The 19,799-nt window shown below is 45.1% G+C and overlaps 1 protein-coding gene across 3 annotated transcripts in view; it reads left to right on the top strand.

Moving 5' to 3' along the window:
- The window catches only part of LOC142582897 (cholinesterase-like), a 74,228-nt gene extending 69,670 nt beyond the window's left edge, over nucleotides 1-4,558 (top strand). For all 3 annotated transcript variants that reach the window (XM_075693007.1, XM_075693006.1, XM_075693005.1), the window contains exon 3: nucleotides 2,846-4,558. In XM_075693007.1, coding sequence (XP_075549122.1) covers nucleotides 2,846-3,023 — 178 coding nt within the window. In that variant the 3' untranslated portion in view covers nucleotides 3,024-4,558. The remainder of the gene's footprint in view (nucleotides 1-2,845) is intronic.
- The last annotated feature ends 15,241 nt before the right edge of the window (nucleotides 4,559-19,799 follow it).

Genomic DNA, 19,799 nt, shown 5'->3' with positions numbered 1-19,799 from the left:
TTCCGCCTTTTCTCGGGCCCTCTGGATTGCCTCTAGTTGTGTCTGGAGCGATGGGCTCCGGAGTGCCTCTTCCCAGTCGGCTTCGCTGGATAGAGGGCCGTTAGGTAACGCGGTGCATTGCCAGAGCATGTGCGCTAAGGAACAATAGATCTCATTACAGTCCGGACAGCTCGAATCGACGTCTGTGTAGATACGGCTGAGAAAGCCCAGCGAAGGGAATGAGCCCGTCTGGAGCACTCTAAGTGAAACTGACTGAGACCTGTCTAACTTCAGATGAGGAAGAGGATAGGCCCTTCTGCTAAGCCGATAGTGAGATGTTATCTCGTGAAAAGTAAGGAGCGGATCGTTCTGCTGGATTTCATCCTGTCCCCATAAGGCCTCCATGCCGCCGCGGCGCGTTAGATCTCGCGCATGGTCATGGGCAAGCTCGTTGAGGTTAGGTATGTTGTGATGAACGTCCGCACCCATATGGGCGGGAAACCAAGAGATGAAGTGAGTGCCAGGGTTTGTTCTCTTTTCCTGAATGGAGGCAGCCTCTTGGGCTAGGTTACCCGATTCGAAAGCTTTGACCGCTCGTGAGTCGGTGAAAACGTTGGTGCGCGAGGGGTCGGTCATGGCCAGGGCTATGGCGACCTGTTCCGCGACTCCACTCGAAGCAAACCTAACCGAGGCCGAGGAGTGTAATTCCCCTTTGCCGTCAATGATTGCCAACGCGAACGTGCTAGAGTTGCCGTACTGAGCCGCGTCGACAAAGACAGTCGAATCTTGATTCTCGCTGGCCTTCTGTAAAATCGCCCGTGCTCGGGCTTTTCGCCTCCCTACATTGTATTGCGGGTGCATATTCCGAGGGAATGGGCTGACCACAAAGGTTGCCCGTGCCTCCCTGGATAAGGTGATTTTCCGTTCATTGAGTATTCTTGGAGCCTTGCAGGCCTCGTCTAGGATGCGTCTCCCTGCCCTGGTTGACGAGAGCCTGACTACCTGAGCGGTGACCTGCGCTTCGATCCCTTCATCATTGTCGTTGTGCATACCGAGTTTGCTTAACCTGTCCGAGCAAGTGGTTACTGGTAACCCCAGTACCTTTTCGATGCTCTCGCGCATGAGAATGTTAAGCTTATTCTTTTCGGTTTTGGTCCAGTTAAGGGCCGAGTCTACATAGTTGATGTGGCTCATTAGGAAAGCGTGATGGATCCTGAGGAGGTTGTCTTCACCTAGCCTCTTCTTTCGTCCGGATACTCTAGCAACTAGTCTCAGCATGCTCTCGGTTTTCGCCGTGATGCGCGTGAGCGTTTTGACATTATATCCACGCACGTCAATCAGTAATCCTAGGATTCGGATAGATTCGACATGAGGAATGGGCTGCCCGTTTCTTGCAAAGAGGGATATGGGAAGTTGGTTTAGGGGGGTGAGCCCCCTAACACCTTGCCTGGCCGGCCTGTAAAGTAGCAATTAAGATTTGTTTGGGGATAGTTGGAGGCCTGTGTGTTCTAGGTAGGACTCCGTTGCGTCTAGGGCTGATTGTAGCGAGTGCTCTACCTCTGCGAGTGATCCTCCGGGGCACCAAATCGTGATATCGTCTGCGTATAGCGAGTGGCTTATATTAGGAAGGGATCTGAGCCTTTCCGACAAGCCCTTCATGACTATGTTGAACAGTAAGGGGGAGATGACTGCTCCTTGGGGAGTGCCTCTGACCCCTAGTGCGAACTCATCTGACTTGAGTTGTGCAATCCTGATAGTGGCTGTTCTGTTCATCAGGAATGATCTAACAGAAGCCTGAAACCTTTCTCCCAGACCTAGGCTGGCCGTGGCCTGCAGGACAAATCGATGAGATACAGTGTCAAAGGCCTTGGTCAGGTCAAGGGCTAAGATGCCCCTAACATCCCTAGTGCTGTTATCGAAAATGCGCTTCCTAAGGAGTAGCATTACATCCTGTGTGGAAAGGCCGGGCCTGAAGCCGACCATGTTGTGCGGGAACAGTTCGTTGCGTTGCGTTGCCCCAGTTTTACGGCACGTTAAAGACGAATATAAAGAAATACACAGTAGTAGATCACATTTGAGGAATTTGTAAGTGGCCAGCATAAACATTATCGAAGTATTCGAAATTAATTACCGGATTATTAGAGCATGGGAGAAAGTGATACGCAAGGTATACCTCGAGATTTCTGCCCTAGGCCATCGTGACGCGTAAACTTTGGCCGCTTATATTTGAACGCTAGTTAACTATTTTCGGCGACATGGCAACTTTAGCGGACTTTTCTTCCACAGAAAGAGGACGTGCAGGTTCCCCCAAAACAACTCGAAAGAATTTAAATTAACTGAAAGGAAAAATGAAGAGCCCATATGCGCAACATATAGGCACGCGACAGCGTCAAAGTGAAATTACGGCGAGACAGCTCTGATGGCTTGCATCTGCTAAGCCGAGCACCTGCTAAGCCGAGCATTCGGGAAACATAAAAAGAAGCCTCGTGTTTAGAACCTACCAGAGATCTTGATGTGTGCTTTAAATAGACGCGGTTGCCAGCATCCTCACTTCATCTATCCAAACCCATCTCTACAACCCCCACCGCGAATGACAGGCAGCTGAACTAAAACGCATTCCTGGAAACTGAAATGTGACACATTATTATCGTATCCCCACCCCTTTCTATTTGTGTTTTTCCCATATCTTCCTGACAGAAAGACAGTCCGCCAACGACCTTGATCACGTCAATGTGTTCTCGGTAGTTAGAAGTGCGAAAACTGCTGGTCTTACTAGATCTTTCTGTCATTTGAGACGCTTATTTATTACGTTGATAAGGACAATTGCGGTTATGGTATACATTTCAACAATCGCCATATTCTGCAGGGTTCCGCCTATGGTGGACGGCGATGCGTGGCCGCTATTCGACACTAAGGACCACAAGGTGGTTAGCCTGGACCACAACCACACCCACACAGAGACGCTGCGACAACTGGACCGCTGCCGCTTCTGGGAGGCGCTGCAGAAGCCGAACCTCCAGAGCGGCCTCTCCGATTGCCTCTGAAAGTCACCGTTCGGCGCACGCTGCCAAGCACCGTTGCGTACACCATCAAGTCACGCGGACACCGTGTGACTGTGCGACAAGCACCCCCGTTAACACATGTGCTTCAATGATTTTGTCTGAACTAAAACGAAAGAGATATTTTTTTTTTACTCAAAGTGCCGTGCACTGTGCTTGAACATAAGAATGTCTCAGAGAAAGTTTTAAGAATTCTTCATAGTCACAGCACGTCGTTTTGTGTTATATTTGGGCCTGGCGAGCTCTTGCGCGCTGACTGCCGTTTGGCTCGTGTCCGCAGTATAATTTGCCTAATGTCCAGTTTTCGTTCTTCAGCCAGACAACTTCCTCGGAATCGATTTCTATTCTTTATATTTCTTTGCATCAATTAGAGGCTTCGATTTCTGCCTGTCATTGAGAGGTTCGCATTGAGGGTTGTAGTTTTTCTTAGGACTATGCGCTGCCGCAACTCGCACTTAGTTCCCCTTAGCTCTTCTTCTGCCCTCTTCCACCGTGAGCTCATGTCATTTCGATCTTGGAACTTGAGTTTGATCGCCAGTTGCTAATTTTCATCAGCTTCAAACTCATTCTGGCGCAAGATGGCTATTGACTCCATTAAGTGTTTTGAGAGGTGCTAAAAACTGAGTAACTGAATGAGTCAGTTCTTAAAGCGATTTGGCAAGCTATTACAGGCTTAGTTCAAAAACCCTCTGGGCACTTCTTTTCGAAGCCTACAACAATAAACTATGCTTCTGAGTGACCATACGATGAATTAGCAGTTAGTCGTAGTAACATGCATATTATATTAGATAAGCGATGAACTGAAGCTCAAACCATTTAACATGACACCTCTGAACAATACCAGGCACTTATAGGCTCTTGAAATCAACAGTTTCAATACGTCTAATGCATCATTGCATGAAAATTCTACAATAGTCAGTCAAGGAAATTGAATGTCAATTATGGGTGTGGATCGCGCCTTTCACTTGCACGTGTTTTGGTGTAAAATGCAATGCAGTGTAGGCAGAGCTTACGGTATGTGCCACGTGCGAACAAAGAGCAATAAGTGAGAAGAAAAACGAAAGGAAACAACACTACGCTTAGGCATGTAAGTGAAGCTTGACGAGGTCTGCATTTAATTAAGGAATGTAATAGGAGCTGAGTAAATTGCATGTTCTAGCTTACAGAGCGACTTCTCCGATATTCCGTTGAATAACGTACAATGATAACTTAATTGATAGTGTGTAATATAAAGTTTCAACATTACTGTCCTGTTCTGACTTTCTGAAAAAAGAACGCACACACAAAGGACAAGAAAACCATCTGTACTATGCAACGTTAGTCGTTACGAACTATGTTACTACACGAGTGCGTGATGTTGTGACTGTGTTGATAATAATCTATTCTTCGAAATAATCACAAGCTATGCAATCCAAAACAATTTAGACTACCCCACCAACAGCTCCCCCAAGAAACATCGTAGTTGGCCTTTATTTCTCTATGCCTCGTCTGAAGTACATAAAGATCTGAGTTGTTTCTGAGCGCATGTGTTGTCATTAATTGGTCTGTGTTTTTGACGGAAACATCTCTCACCATGCTATTATTTGGCCGAGTTCGTAGAGTTTATGGACATGTAAATGCGCTTAACAGACATGGATAATGATATTGAAGGACGACACGCACATATGCGTGCGTATATGTCTGACCACAGAGTTTTCAAACATACAAGTTGAAAGTATGCGCTTTGTGCGTCTCGACTTTCGATTCTATGGCCCCCGTTTCCTAACCGCATTAACAAATTCATCTATCATTACCTCGGGTGGCAACATGAACATGGCACCGATGTTCCTGCCCCAGCATCAAGAAATGCCAAGCAACCACGGAACATGGTGTCATGACGTCACATAGAATAAGACTACACTCAACCAATGGAAAAGCAGCAGAAAAAGGAAATACTTCCTGCTTTTTATTTATTGCTGTTACTGTTGTTACTATCATTGATTAAATTGGCCTAGCACAGTTGCTCTATTATGTACAGTGGGACTTCAGTGAGCGTGATTCCTTTCGTGCTTACGTTATTTTCCGGCAACATCGGCCATTATTAAATGTGAGAAAAGATTCGTGTAAACGTCTCGCTTTTTATTTATTTCTCATTTTCTCCAAAAGCTTATGCAATGGCACCGGATATGTAATTACGCACTCAGAAATGTACATTTGATGTCGCGTACCAAGCGACCGTCCTTCGGAGTTCGTGTCATGACATGCAAGCTTTCATTAACACTGCCTGCAAAACACACTCATCCGCACACTCTCTGGTCAATTCAATCTGCAGTTAGTGTCCTCAGAAGCTCCCACCTTATTTCCTAAGAAAGACGACCCTGAGCCAGCAAGCGTGTTTCCTGACTGAGCGCTCGGCTCAAGTACGTTGTCAGAAGCGGAGTACTCGGACGGTAAAGAAACTGCAATATAAAATGGTTCATCGCAGCTACGCAGTTATTAGTGGTTGTCAGTTAGCTTTACAACTTAACTTATCGAGCTATGGGTGACACGAACTCTCTATCTTTCTTTCTCAGGGTTTGGATGCGCTTCCAGCTTGTCTTGGTCTGTGATGGCAGAATTTGTCACTGAAGGAGCAGTAAATATTTTCTACGTGTATTCGGAGGTTTTCCAAAGACAATTTCTTAATAATGTAACTTGTTGGGAAATAATACATAATTATTCAAATGTCTGTTTTCCATCTCTTTAATAGCTGTAACTGTGCATAATTCTAATAGGACGGCTTGTGCTACCACGCAACGTTGAGGCACACTGCTTAACGCCTACTGTGGACAATTCAAACGTCAGTACCTTCGTCCAAGTGCAGAAGGCTCGTTATCTGCTCATATTAAAGCCACTACATTTTGACAAGAAACTTTCTCAAAAGGCTAAAGGTTTGGACTAATTGATAATACATCCTGACAACAAGCACAAGGTTGAGCACACGGATCAAAATGACCACACTAAGCGCTGAACTTCCAACTAACGTCAATTTAAACATACCAGCGTATACACATATGAAACGAAATGGAGCCTGAGCATATGCAATGCAGTAAATTGAGTCCAAAAGTAACAAGCAAAATTAGACTGACATGCGCTGAAGACAACAAAGTGCACAAGGGTGTACACAGAGACGCCCATCGAAGAACATCGAAGGCTATATCAGCATTACCACTAACAGGGCCCCTTGCCTGGTTGGCCATTTTGGTCAGACAAGCGTGTACCGCATACACGGCGTGCTGGTGATCGTGTCCGCTAAGTATTCCGACGCTGCGCCAAGCGAAAACAACTGAAATTTCTAGCTACACGTGCCTGCCCTCTCGAAGGAGTGCGCTCCCAGCCAGAGAAGCACAAAAGCCCCTTCGCAACGCGTGCTTCGTCACTCACCATGACTAGTCGACCAACGCGCAAGGCTCAACGCCGAAAAAAAAAGGAAGTCAGGGGAAAAACAGGAAGCGGAGCTCGACGCATTGGTACGTCCCGCGGCTCCGGTATGGGAGGAGGCAGGGAAGAAACACCGTTTGGGTACGCTACTAGAGGGAGATGGTGTCTCCAATGGCAGTAGTTACGCTCGTGCCCAGGCCGCATGGTAACAGGACAGCTAATTTCTTCTGTCTCGTTCAATAATGAACCGATTTGAATAATTATTTCGGTGATAAGCTCCTTATAAGGTGTTTTACAGCTTCCAGTTGATAACCAAAATTTTCAATGGGGCCTTGTCAGAGGCGCTTTAAATCGTCACCAAGAAATCGTTTAACGTAACGCATACCTCAGCTAGGTTATGTTCTTTCTTTTTTGCTCCTCGTTCTCAGACCTTAACTCTCATATATGAAATAATTCACCTAGGTTTCTAAACACCAAATTTTGTTTTTATGTTAACCATGCATGTGCACGGGCTGTATAAGCGCACGATCGAATACGTTGTTGTTGCCCCTTTCGCCAAGCCACTGAAGCTGCAGTTAAACTGGTTAAAGATCGATTTAACAAAATGAGCATCACCGGAAATTTTTTCGCTAAATTGAGAATTTAGTTCAATTATGCGCACTTAAAGGACTCACACGAAAAAAAGATTACATTTTTAAAAAAGCAAAAAAAAAACATTCCTTCCCGTGCAGGGACCTAGTACACTAAGCTAGGAGGCAAGCACGTTAGGCGTGTTTTGCCTTCCTTCACAGGAGGAAAAAACTTTCTTAACAGCTCAATGGCGTCCGTTAACTGAATTGAAACAATCTGCATCCATATTTCTACTGTGTTTTATTCATATTTACCTACAAAACTTCGTTGCATTGGACGAGACATTGAGCTCACTTCGCTGTTTCAACGTTTTCAACGCATTAGGCTCTACGAAAGTATGCCGAGGAATCGAAATTTTCGTAAAATCGAGTTTCGCTGTGTAAAGGCTACACTGTAGTTAAACGTGGAATAGCGAGGCTCACACTTGTGAATTTTTTTAAGCGATTCCTCCATCCAACGTGAAAATAAATTCAACGCCAGGCCTTCTGAAATCTCCGCACATATATTAAGCTCAGGTAGAGCGTTTGCTGAATGCAGGCTATCGCCGATGTTTCATAAGCTCTGTCACAGAGGGGCCGCTCAAATGAATGAAGCAGGCATGCGTGGCGGCTCACGAGAGGGAACAGACAAGAGTAAGTACGCAGTAATGCAATATGTGCATCGTATACTGGCTCTCGTTTTGTTAATGTGAACAGCATTTTTGGTAAATTGTGTATTTCACAGTAAATTGTGTATTTCAATTAATCGTGCAAGTAACATGCACCTCCATGCTGCTCAAGGCGCAGAATTACGACACTAGTGATTTTAAAGAAAACCGGTTAAGACTCTAAACTCTACGTATATTATTGCTTAATGAAATCAGAACCAGTATTAACGTTAAAGTCGCTTTTTTACGCTTCTCAGAAATCGGCTAGATGATGCAGATAATGTTATCGGTTAGCAAAGCACACACAAGATCACACATAGCACAGAGGCACGCATCAGTACCATCAGAAAACGGCGTTTTTTTGTACATTTGTGAAGGATTCGACTGGCTGGGGCATGAATGCATGAGCCAGGAGCGTGGTTTGAGATTGTTATCCGGCACGGCAGCGTTTAACTGACGGGCGTTTAACTGACGTTTAACTGACAGCTGCCAATGTGGTTACGGCGTGCAAAAATTGGAAATTTTCTTTATTTAGAATGGTAACGGGTAGACTAAGCGGAAACCATAATGCTGCATCAGATTCGGCAGAAAAAAATGTATTAAAGCTACGATGGATCGGATAGACTAGAAATGGCCGACGTGCCACCTAGGGCACCGTAAGCAACACAGTACGTTTAGTACGGCCACCAGCTTTATTCGTCGGATACGTCGGAATGTTCCTGCAGAGAACGACTGATTTTTTCTACAAAGAGCAACTGAACTTCGCAGCGACTGCGCGGAGCTACGCACACAGAGCGAAGCATACGCTTCATCACCGGTGTTATACTCACAGTTTGGAGCCGCAATGCGGATGGTCGAGATGTAGTACACTTGAAGTCCCATCCGCCGTAGAACGCTGTAAAAAGAAAAAAATTAAAGTTAAGCAGCAAATACAGCCAGCAGCGTTGTGAGAGCTCGGGTTAATAGTTCAATAATTTCCTTTAAATAATTTTCCTATTCGCACTTCGTTGGTGGTACGAGCTGTACCCGGCCTACGTTATCAGCACCATCTGCCTTTCATGAGCGGTTGATGATAAGGGAGAAGCATAAACGAGTGAAAAGAGTCATTACATTAGACTGGCCTTAGTTTGCGACTATCGGCATGGCTATACAGCTAGTGAAGAAGCACTGTCCGATCATTCAAGAAGGCTGCGGGAGCGAATAATTCAGACTCTGTCACTTTACAATGGTGAGGCGTAGTTTGATGTTACGCTCACCTATGGTCTCAAATATGCGGGGTAGAACAGTACGCGTTTAAATGTACGGCTGCCGAAACACAATTTAATTGCGCAAAAGGGGAACGAGTGTTTCCTGGCTATTCATATTAGTTAGTGGGGTTGTACCCCGAAACCGGAAAAAAAAAACACGGTTGTCGCCAAGAATTCTAATGATGGAACAAGGGTTATCATTGAAGCTGCCACCATCGCAAATGGGTGTAATTGCGTTATCAAATTCTCAGTTCACCAGTCCGAAAAGGAACTGACATGCTTGGGATGCGCTGTGGGTCAGGCGTCGAGACAACTGACGTCATCACGGCTCTAGAGGTGTTCATTATCGGTTCGTGTGCATTTTGTTTTCCTCTTATTGGTGGTGTACGTGAGTCTACGGGTGCCATTGTGTATATGATTCGTGTTCTCTCAAAATATATTTCACTTTAAAGTCGCGCTTCTCTTCACTTTTCTGTGCGTCCTTCGTCTGCTTCTGCGCTGTTGAAACAACTTGCACCCCCAACTAGCCCGTTCCCACTTTTTGCTTCACTATAAAACCACCTGGGTGATCACTGTCGAGTGGATCCAGCGTTAAAATTTACACACGTTCGAAGTGGAGACTAATACAAGCGCTACTGTCTCCCCTTCGTTTGTGTGCACGTTATATTTTATTCCCCTTACCCCCTTTCCCCTGCACAAGGTATCCAGCCAGTATGAGAACTGCCTAACCTCCCTGTCTTTCCGTCTATTCCTGCTTCATCCTCCCATTACAGGGCGATCTACTCAACCGTAACGAAAGACAAACCAGCCAAGCCGTTAGTCCTTCTGCCCGAGTAATTCGCTTTAATTTCCCACGTATTCGTAAATAATTCTCTTGGCCCGACATAGATGCCACAATCACTACACACACACACACACACACACACACACACACACACACACACACACAAACACACTATATATATATATATATATATATATATATATATATATATATATATATATATATATATATATATATGTATGTGTGTGTGTGTGTGTGTGTGTGTGTGTGTGTGTAGTGATTGTGGCATCTATGTCGGGCCTATGTATGTATCTTGTATGTATGTATCTATGTATTGATGGAGACGCACACACACACACACACTATATATATATATATATATATATATATATATATATATATATGTTTGTGTGTGTGTGTGTGTGTGTGTGTGTGTGTGTGTGTGTGTGTGTGTGTGTGTGTGTGTCCATCAATACGCAACGCGCTTCCGATAAACTGTATATAGGGCTAATCGGGCGCAAGCGGAACCGGAAGCGCCACCCGTTGAATCATTACCACATCAGCAACACAAATAAAGGAGTTCAGCCCAGTCAAATGGGCCGAAGTGAGTACCGGAATTCCTCGTGTTACTTCAACCTGCCGAACTGTTCAGAGCTGCCATACGAACCACACGTAGCCTAAACAAGGTGACCTGTGCGAATAATAAAACTACAAAATAAAAAAATATACCTTCCGCAAAATTACAATAATGGCGCCGACACAATGTGGTCAACAATGTCCAGAGAGGAAGAGTCATCCTGAAAGGGTGACTGACTCTAAAAAACCCGACCACCGGATGCAGCGCGACAGCTGACCGCATGTCCGGTGGCTGGCCATACAGGTCCACGCCTACCGGCCTCCTCCCCTCCGCTGTTATGAATGAGCGCCCATTGGACCCGGACGGCAGGTCGTGCGCTGTAGTCACGTCAGAGTAGTCCAAGCCCCATCTGTGTCGCAACAGTCTATCTCTGTGGACTCTCAGTGCGACAGCGTACACCTTCGGATTCAGCAATGTCGCAAGGTCGGTGGTGGTAACAGTGACGGGAAAAGTATTAAGCTCTCCATCAAAAGCAGCTGCACAGCGGTTTTTCCACGTGAATGCCTTCAACTGACAGCGTACAAGACCCATCGCCTGCCGGTTTTTGTGAGTGCCTCAATGACACTTTGGCGTTCTTAGCCTGTGTAGAAGTTCATGGTTTGTTTCATAACTGCGCTTCTCTTTCCTGTTGCGAACACGTTATGTGAGTCCCGAAGGAGGTCCTGTTGCTCTTCCTAATCACTTCGCTACCTGCAACGAGCTCCGTACTTCCGCCGATCAAGAAGAAGTGAGCCAAAAGTTGCATTATAACTCAGCAGTACCAAGCTATCACAGCATTCTAGCCACCAGCCCATGTTAACAGCGATGTTATCAGATCGAGTGTGTTCGAAAATCAAGGATACTAGTAGGTTATGACCTACAGCACTGTGGCCGAGAGAGGAAACATTACGTAATTAGTGAAGACAATTGCAAGCTGTTTCTTTGCGATCAAGAGACGAGAAAAAAATATAAGCTACGAACGATGAACTTCTGGAAACTCTGGAGCTGCGGGAACGCGAGAAATTCCAAGGCCGTGATTACGAGCGAAAGGCCCACGGAGGCTCCCTCGGGAACCTATACGAAAGTCGACGACGATCAACTACCCAGCAGGGATCCCGACGATCTGAGTCAAGCAGACGCAGAAACATCCCCGGGCTTTGAAAGAACCGGTAATCAATTGTCCGTCTCACGGTCAGGTCGCCACAAGCAGCGTCTCCATCGCCGGTCGACCATCTTCGAAAACCCTACACTGGGCCGCTCAGCGGCAAACAAGAGCCCTCGGCAACCATCTGACAAAGGCCAGGACCAAGAAAACACGCAACCTGGAGAGCCGGAAGAGGAAGAGAACAATGATGGCGTCTATTGGATCTTGCATCAAAAGCATGAGCAAGACACGGAAGAACATTTTCACGGCGACACGCTGTGGATCACGCAAGTCTGACGACCAACGAAACGAGGTCTCAGACGTTCTCGTGGGCATTGAATAAATTATCTGAAAAGGACAAGAAAACGACAACAGCATCGCCAACTGGGAACAATGAGATAGGTATGTGAAAGAAAGTGACGATCTCCTACACTGTGAACTGTGTGGACTATGTGACTTCAAGAGGCGGCGTTTCAATTTTAGTTTTGCGACGCAATCTTTTCACGGCCTGGCCATGTTCCACTCACATGATCGCTTGCACACTTAAAAGCCCGAAAAATTGACAGCGCCAACAGTAACCGCGACTTCAACAAGAGGCTGTGTAACGAAACAACTGTAACAATTAAAATTTTGCCCACAGCTGACATAACTTTTTCTTTCATTTGGCTATGCTTTTAATCTTTCGTCTGAACGTTCACGCTTATACGCCACGCGTAATCGTACACGCTATGTATATGGATGGTCAAATCTGAAACAACTATTTCCTAAGCATGTCGCTGGTAGTGTAGAAGAAGTTGACTCGAACCAACACGCTTGCTGTTTCTACATGTGCACACATATCAGAAGAAGAAAAAAACGGTGCCACAGTCCTCTTCACTGCCTACCCTACGGTAGAATGGCATCGCGTGACCCTGTTAACAAGGTTCGGATCGTGTTAGCAAACTCTTCTGTACTGTCCTACGCTGCCAAATATTGCCGCACATAGTCATCTGTGTTCTTTGCCGAACTTAACTGTGGAAACTGCCAGCTTCGTAAATAATGAAACGCTCGTGGTCTCCGGTATGAAAGGCCATAGAGGTAACCAGGCCAGCGGAAGACGACAATCATGCATGCACAGCGACAGTTTAATTCAAGGACCGACGCCGGTTGAAACGCCTCAAAGCGGTGCATGGCGTTGCACATCATTTTAGTCGTCAACGCGCATTGTCTATTGTAAAACGGGCCAAGGCTTCGCAAGGAAAGCTAACCACAATTGGAATATCATATATGACGGTGACTCTGCCTTCGAGCACGAAAAAAACAAACGTTTGAATTCTCTGTCCATATCGTTAACATAGCTATTCTGTTAAACAGTCGGTTAGAATGCAAGTCGAGGTATGGTGAACGTTGACGACTCTCATCACGGAAAATTGGGTGAGTGAGTGCAATATACTAAAATAAGTATCACGCCCCAATTGACGTTTTTAGTTGAAATGTAAGATACGCAAGCTTCAAAAAAATTAAATTATGGTGTTTTTACGGGCCAGAACCACACTTTGATTATGAGGCACGCCGTAGTAGGGGACTCCGAACCACCTGAGGCTTTTTAACGTCCGCCTAAATCTAAGCACACGGATGTTTTCACATTTCGCCCCAATCGGAATACGGGCTGCCGTGGCCAGGATTCGATCCCGCGAACTCGTGCTCAGCTGCCCAACACCATAGCCGCTGAGCAACCACGGCGGGTTAAGCAAGCTTCTAAACACCCGTACATAGTACAAAAATGGCAAACTGGTACTACAGCAGGTTTCGGTATGGTAAAAAGAGATGGCAATCCCCATCACATAAAGAGGGCCAAATAGAATCAATACACCCAAGTGTCATGAGCACTGTCGAAAAATAAACAAATATTTCCAAGTCTCTTTAATGTATTCTGGCCAAGGTAGCAGATATATGGCAGGTATCGAACAGCTACTGAATGCGCCTGCGCTTCGCCTTGTTGCAGTGTGCCCTATGCTTAACATAGAACTTGCCAATGGAAGCTCCGTGAAAAGCTTATCAATTTTGCATAACATCAACCTGCATCCGAGGAGTAATAGGAAGGCTGAATGTGCGTCTGATGTGCGCCTCGCGTGCGTCGCACATGCACGAAAATAGAAATTTATATGCATTTTCGTTTCACGAATATATAGTGAAGGAAATATTACTTCAGCACTTAAATATTTATGCATGTCGCGACTCATATTTTTTTTATTTCCGGAGGGTACATAATATCGAATGAAAGCTTGTCACTCTGCATCGTGCACAAATTGCAGCAACGTGCCTGAAAACGCTATGTCCGTCACCCCGCGGGCGTTACTTTCATGTATATCTGGCGTACTCAGCCTCTCTTAAGATCTCAAGTCTGATCGCCCCGTCTTGCAGGACACAGCCATAGCAGGTGTCGAGCGTCTGGCGTTGCCATAGGAGCTGAGCACGTTGGGCACGTTCATTGATCGTCTTTTGACGATCCACAAGCCTTGGTAGTCGAAATACAGAACACACACCAGGATGTTGTGTGTCCCATTGGAGGTTATATTTCGATGTCTAATGGAGAGCGCGGGGATCTGTGGGAACAGATACAGGTGTCGAAGATGAGTCAGGCGATCGAGCTAGTTGATCTTCTCATGTGGTTGAAAAGATTCCGACCGTGCCCCTATACCCACTGCACCTCAATAGTGAGAGGTGAGGACTTGAGTCTGAGGATTTCTTGACGTATTTGTAGCATTTTTGCAACTTCTTTAAGGTGCTTGATGACATCGTTTGCAATTCAAGAGTTGTGGGTGAAGGAAGGTCGAATTGCGGGTGGGGAGGGGGGGGGTTACTAAGGCAACCCGTCCTTGCCGTGAAAAAGCCGTGCTTTCGGTGCACACGACACAGTGACCCCCAGGGACGGTCATCTCGCTAGCAAAACGCGATGCTCATGCCGGTGCAGCCTCGTAGTTTTGTTTATATTGACGGATGTATAACTACACGAAGGATGGTTATCTTTAGCTGTAACCTGCGGTTCTGCGAACGACGTCTACAGAAACGGGACTTAAGTGCCGCTACCGCAGTAGTGTGGCCTTTCTTTATTATCCTGCCTCGCTCACGTTGTCACCAGCTCTGAAATGAGGTTGAGCTGAGAGTCCTCTCACAGGATGGGAATCTCACGTAGTGTTTCCGCTGGGTGCAGTTTGCTCGATGCACAATAAAGTTCCGTTCGATATTGTTTGCTCAACGTATCACGTGTCTTACTTTGTGGAACAAAACACGACATCAACGAAGACGAAAATGTTGCATAAGAACAGGTCAAGATTTTTATCTTGTACGTTCCATTAATTTGCAGTCATAGAAGCATTGCCTCCTATTTTTCGGCACTAAGCTTGCTGCGTGATTTATACCAAACTGCCCACTGCGTTAAAGATAAAGCGCGAAACAGTGATGCCTGTCACGTAGCGTTGGCGTTCCGCCTTCCGAAAAGGACATTCTCACTCGATGACAAGAAGAGGCGGGTAGCCGTCCATGACAAATTCTTTAACGTTTCACTCAATGATTCATACAATCAATAAATCAGTGTTGTTCAAACCACCTTTCTAGGCTCTCTGGGAATAGCGTAAGATCCGTTGACGCGCTGTGCATGTGCTATCCAGCTACGATCACTACAGCTGCGTTCATTCCTGGGCTTCTGCGGTTCTTAGAAACGGGCATGACATCAGCGGGACAATAACTTCGTCGGCTCGCTTAAGGATTTACCCTCACTCTTCGGTGAAGTACGCAATTAACACGGCAATGCATGCAACTGAAAGGGCAGCACAAAATAGCAAACAGTTGAACGTTTAATCACAGTAGACCTGAATTCGAGTTTGTATAATATGATTGCTCCACGCAAGATAGTTCAGAGATTGAGAAAGTCGCTTTTTTGTCTCACTACATAATATGTGCTATCGACTAACATGCTGGATTTAACAAGTAAATTCAAAGGATTGACACCTCTCTTCTTTTCAATCACAAGAACCTGTTTATAAAAGCTGTGTTAAAATAGATGTATGGTAAAAGCTAATCTATCCTTCTTTTATTGATATGATATGAGGAGATGTTGACGCCCAATTTAAGGCGTCGGCTACACCTTATCTCTTGAATGGTTCCATCATAAAATATACAGGGCTCACGATTACATATCAAATAACCTTTTCACACAAGCACCAGCTTATTAAGTTTTACTTGACTTCCTTTTTGTCTGTAAATATTTCTTTAACGGGTTTCCTGGCTCAAGCAACTCAAAGGAAAACGTCTGAGACAGCAACAGTAGACAATTTGCTAAACGATAGTGCGCAGATTGCCACGCAGCATACATACCAGATAGGTGAGACATGAAAAAGTGTTACTTCTGATGCGAAATTTTCGATCCTATAGTTGTATCCCATTCCTTTTAATTTTTATAGCGTGCTATCACTGTCATGGTCTGGGCTGAACGCAATGGTGTTCGCTTAGCATGTGCAGCAGTGGCGCCATCTGGTGATTGCAGCAAAAATCTTCATGGCAGCGCGCGAAAGCGTTCAATGAGACAAACACGTATACCTTCCTGTCTAACGAAGGCGCTTTATGTGTACTTCGAACGCCTGTTGACATGAGGGTTATATTTTCAGACAAGTGGTGCAATTTCATCATATATATATATATATATATATATATATATATATATATATATATATATATATATATATATATATATATATATATATATATATATATATATATATATATATACGTGTGTGTGTGTGTGTGTGACTGTGAGAGAGAGAGTCAGCAGGACCGCAATGTGAAATTGCTTACTCTTTAAAATTTTCAAGTGCAGTCGGCATGGTATCACTGTTATGAGTGATCCAACTAAAAACCAAAACAGACTGTTTGAAACACGAGGCACATCGAACGAGCGAGTGTATGGGGGAGAGAGAGAGAGAGAAGGAGTGTGCAAGCCATTGGATCAGCCAGAATGAGTATGGTGTTGCAGGTGCTGCTTTTAATGCTTCGCCCATACACGACTGAATACTTCGAAGAGCGTGTCGATGCGTTTGTGCTCGCGTAGGCACGCTGGCCAGCTGCCTTTGGTGTGGTAGATTTATTGCGGATAAAGCTAAGGAAGGCAGCCATTTGATCTAACGACATTCAACTACAACGCACCTTTGGTGTTCTTCGACGCCTAAGTTCGAGCCTGGTCAACGGTCCAACTCGCTATGTTACATTGCCGATGTTAAACGATGTAGGGCTAAAGTTTATGTTGCCGTATGATAGAACAAACAAAGCAAAATACCAATGAATGAATGAATGAATGAATGAATGAATGAATGAATGAATGAATGAATGAATGAATGAATGAATGAATGAATGAATGAATGAATGTGGCCAATATTCGACAGCAATCAGTGCCTGTTGTGTAGATAGCGTGTCACGAAGCGAAACCTTAGGTATAAGACCTCTGCATTCTCGTCGCCACACAGACGCCTACGATCCAAGACTGCAATTTTTCCGCAAGGTTGTATATATGCTACGGAATAGGAACCGCTGACCACTGATAAGCCGTGTAAGAAGTACGTTGTCCGGTAAACAAGTCCTTCCGGTGCATTAATGAACACCCGCCATTCAGGCTGCATGGCAGCGTCCGCTTTATCTTAGGGCGGAAGTCCCAACCGTATGTCTTACCAACTCCACTCTGGTCGTGGCCGTCAACAGGCAGCACTCTCGATAATGCACTAGCAGCGTCGCATTCACTGCAATCATGCCGATAACTTTGGAAGAAAATGCCTCGCGATAGGTCCTGAAAACAACTAGAAGGACGCGTCGCTTAAATGCCGCACGATAGAAAGTACTAACAACAATACGATGACAAAAATACCTAATCCGGTTCATCACTCACCGTAAAGACGGCTGAGCAACAAACACTAAGCGAACACAAGCGTTCCTTTCATTATCTCACGTGGCCGATGCCCTGCTCTGCTCAGGCATGACCGCATGCAAGAATAACATGACGTACAAATTCCTGGTGCATATAGTAAGTCGTAACGTAACGATAATTCTTTAGCCATAATTCCGCTAATGTAGCCTGCTTTGGGAGGAGACGGTAAGATAAAAGAGAGAATTACATTCATACCTAACCATGATGTCAACATTACTGGAATGCAGGAAGCTTGCCTTCACGTTGCAGGTCAATGAGGTTGATAAGACACAACACACTTGCAAGTATACTTTTTAGTGTCCTAAATACTGCAAAGAGTTGCAGCAAAATAGTTTTTCAACAATATTGTCCAAGCAACTAACAAACGACTTTTTCTGCGAAGTGTACTCAAGATAAAAGCTAACTGCTGTCAACTGTTGACAACTAACCTTGATATAATTGCGCCTGTAAAGGTAGAGTTAGTAATATTTTTGCCCAAGAAAGGTAATTACTGTTACTAATGGGTCTCGGCTATCAATTCCCCACTGGATCCGAGGTTTCTAGCCTATAAGGCCTTTATCGGGCCCACTCTAGAATAGGCCGCAGTAGGTTTGATAAATGCGTCATATGCGAGAAACATTGTGCCTGGCGATACTAGCTGCTTTTGGAATCGGTAGCTGAGACCCATTAGTGACAGTGATTACCTTGTTTAATCAAATATATTACTAACTCTACCGTTACCAGGCAGACATTTTAGCTCACGTCATACCAACTCGCCCAAACGTACACCTCATAAGCTCAGTGTCCTATGCGCCTATGCGTATATGCGTTGCACGGAACTCCTTGCTCACTGTTGTGCCAAGTGATTTAAGAAAATTTCGACGATACTTTCATAGTCGATGTGGCGAACGCATTCGCTGTGAAACTTTGAGCGAAAACTGCCTTCGAAGTTATAGAGCGCGTTTTTTTTTTCCAGGTTTCTTTAGTGCCTGCGATGCCGTGGACCTTACCAATACCCAACTAAGCTACTCAATTCGGCTGGGGAACGATCAACTTATCCAGCGTTACCCAAAAACAAGGTTTCTGCGAACCACAATTACCGAGTTCCACTCTCTACTACTTGTATGTTTTGGCCGGCACTCATAGGACGCATTGATGACTCCATTCGTGTCTCCTTATATTCTAGGCGGTCTGTTTTCAGCTAAGTAAGACACAAGTTTCCTGTCCAAGATAGTAGACGCATAGAATACCTGCAAGGCTTTACGGGGCATGACGTCGCTTAAGGCTTCCGCCCCGATAAGATAGGCAACACTGCGACGACTTATTCGGAGTGCACAGACAGGCACAGCTAGACGCAATCACGTTGCCGCTACACAAGTTCCACAGAGTTTACGAGCTGAGCTATTTTAAGCTGGTGTGGTCTCACTGAACGCAATGCCTTAGCATCCGTCTGGATATATTTACACGGCCGAAGAGAAGAAGTATCACCGCGGGCAAACCTGCAAGCCTACATTTCGCGCATCTCACTAGCGCTCAAGCTGACTTTGTCAAGTTGAATTTGACAACACCGCTGTTATTTATTGATGCCGTATAGACCGTCATACCATATGATGTGGAAATTTCTTCCTAGTTGACACTACTAATGTTTTCTTCCATCTCCTTCCCTCCATCTTTCTTTATTTTTTTGCATCCCTTAAACCCCCTTACCCCGTGTAGGTTAGCAAACCGGACGCACGTCTTCTATATTATCTCTCTCATCTGCCTCTTCCCAGTCGGGCAGCATTATAATCTAAAAAAAAAAAGAAAGCAGACGTGGTATTCGAATGTCGTCCATCAACCATATGTTTACGAGCATTCTTTTGTGACGACGTGTTAGAAGCAGTAGCGAATAACCATTGTGTTGGATGGTAACCGAACAAGGAGGTGTTGGCAAATAAGTTTTGAAGTATCCTAAAATTTAAAATATGCTAAGTGCCTTGCGGATTCCGCACTCGGCAGGAGACCTGAACTTCTTAAAGTTAGCAGCCTGTAAGATGAATACCATGCTGCTTCAGGATACGATATAAACGTCATAGTTACTTCGCGCAAGAATGTATTTTATTCTGGTCATTACTATACGTAAACATCCAAGGAGGCAAAAAAGGTAATGTCTAAATGCAAAGTATATTGCAGCACGTTATTCATGACTTTGAAGGGCGTGGAAATGCCCCTAACATTCTTCAAGCATGCATTCAGCATTCTAATCCGTCAAAGGCGAAGGCTGTCATTTCCATTCTCGTTTTCGCATTTCACTTCCACTAGGGTAGGCAGCCTTTTCTTAAACTCGGCAACGAGATATGCCGTTCATTGCTCAGACACTTTTT

This window comes from Dermacentor variabilis, chromosome 5 (assembly GCF_050947875.1).
Source record: "Dermacentor variabilis isolate Ectoservices chromosome 5, ASM5094787v1, whole genome shotgun sequence".
Taxonomy (NCBI): domain Eukaryota; kingdom Metazoa; phylum Arthropoda; class Arachnida; order Ixodida; family Ixodidae; genus Dermacentor; species Dermacentor variabilis.
This window is presented reverse-complemented; position numbering and strand designations above follow the sequence as displayed.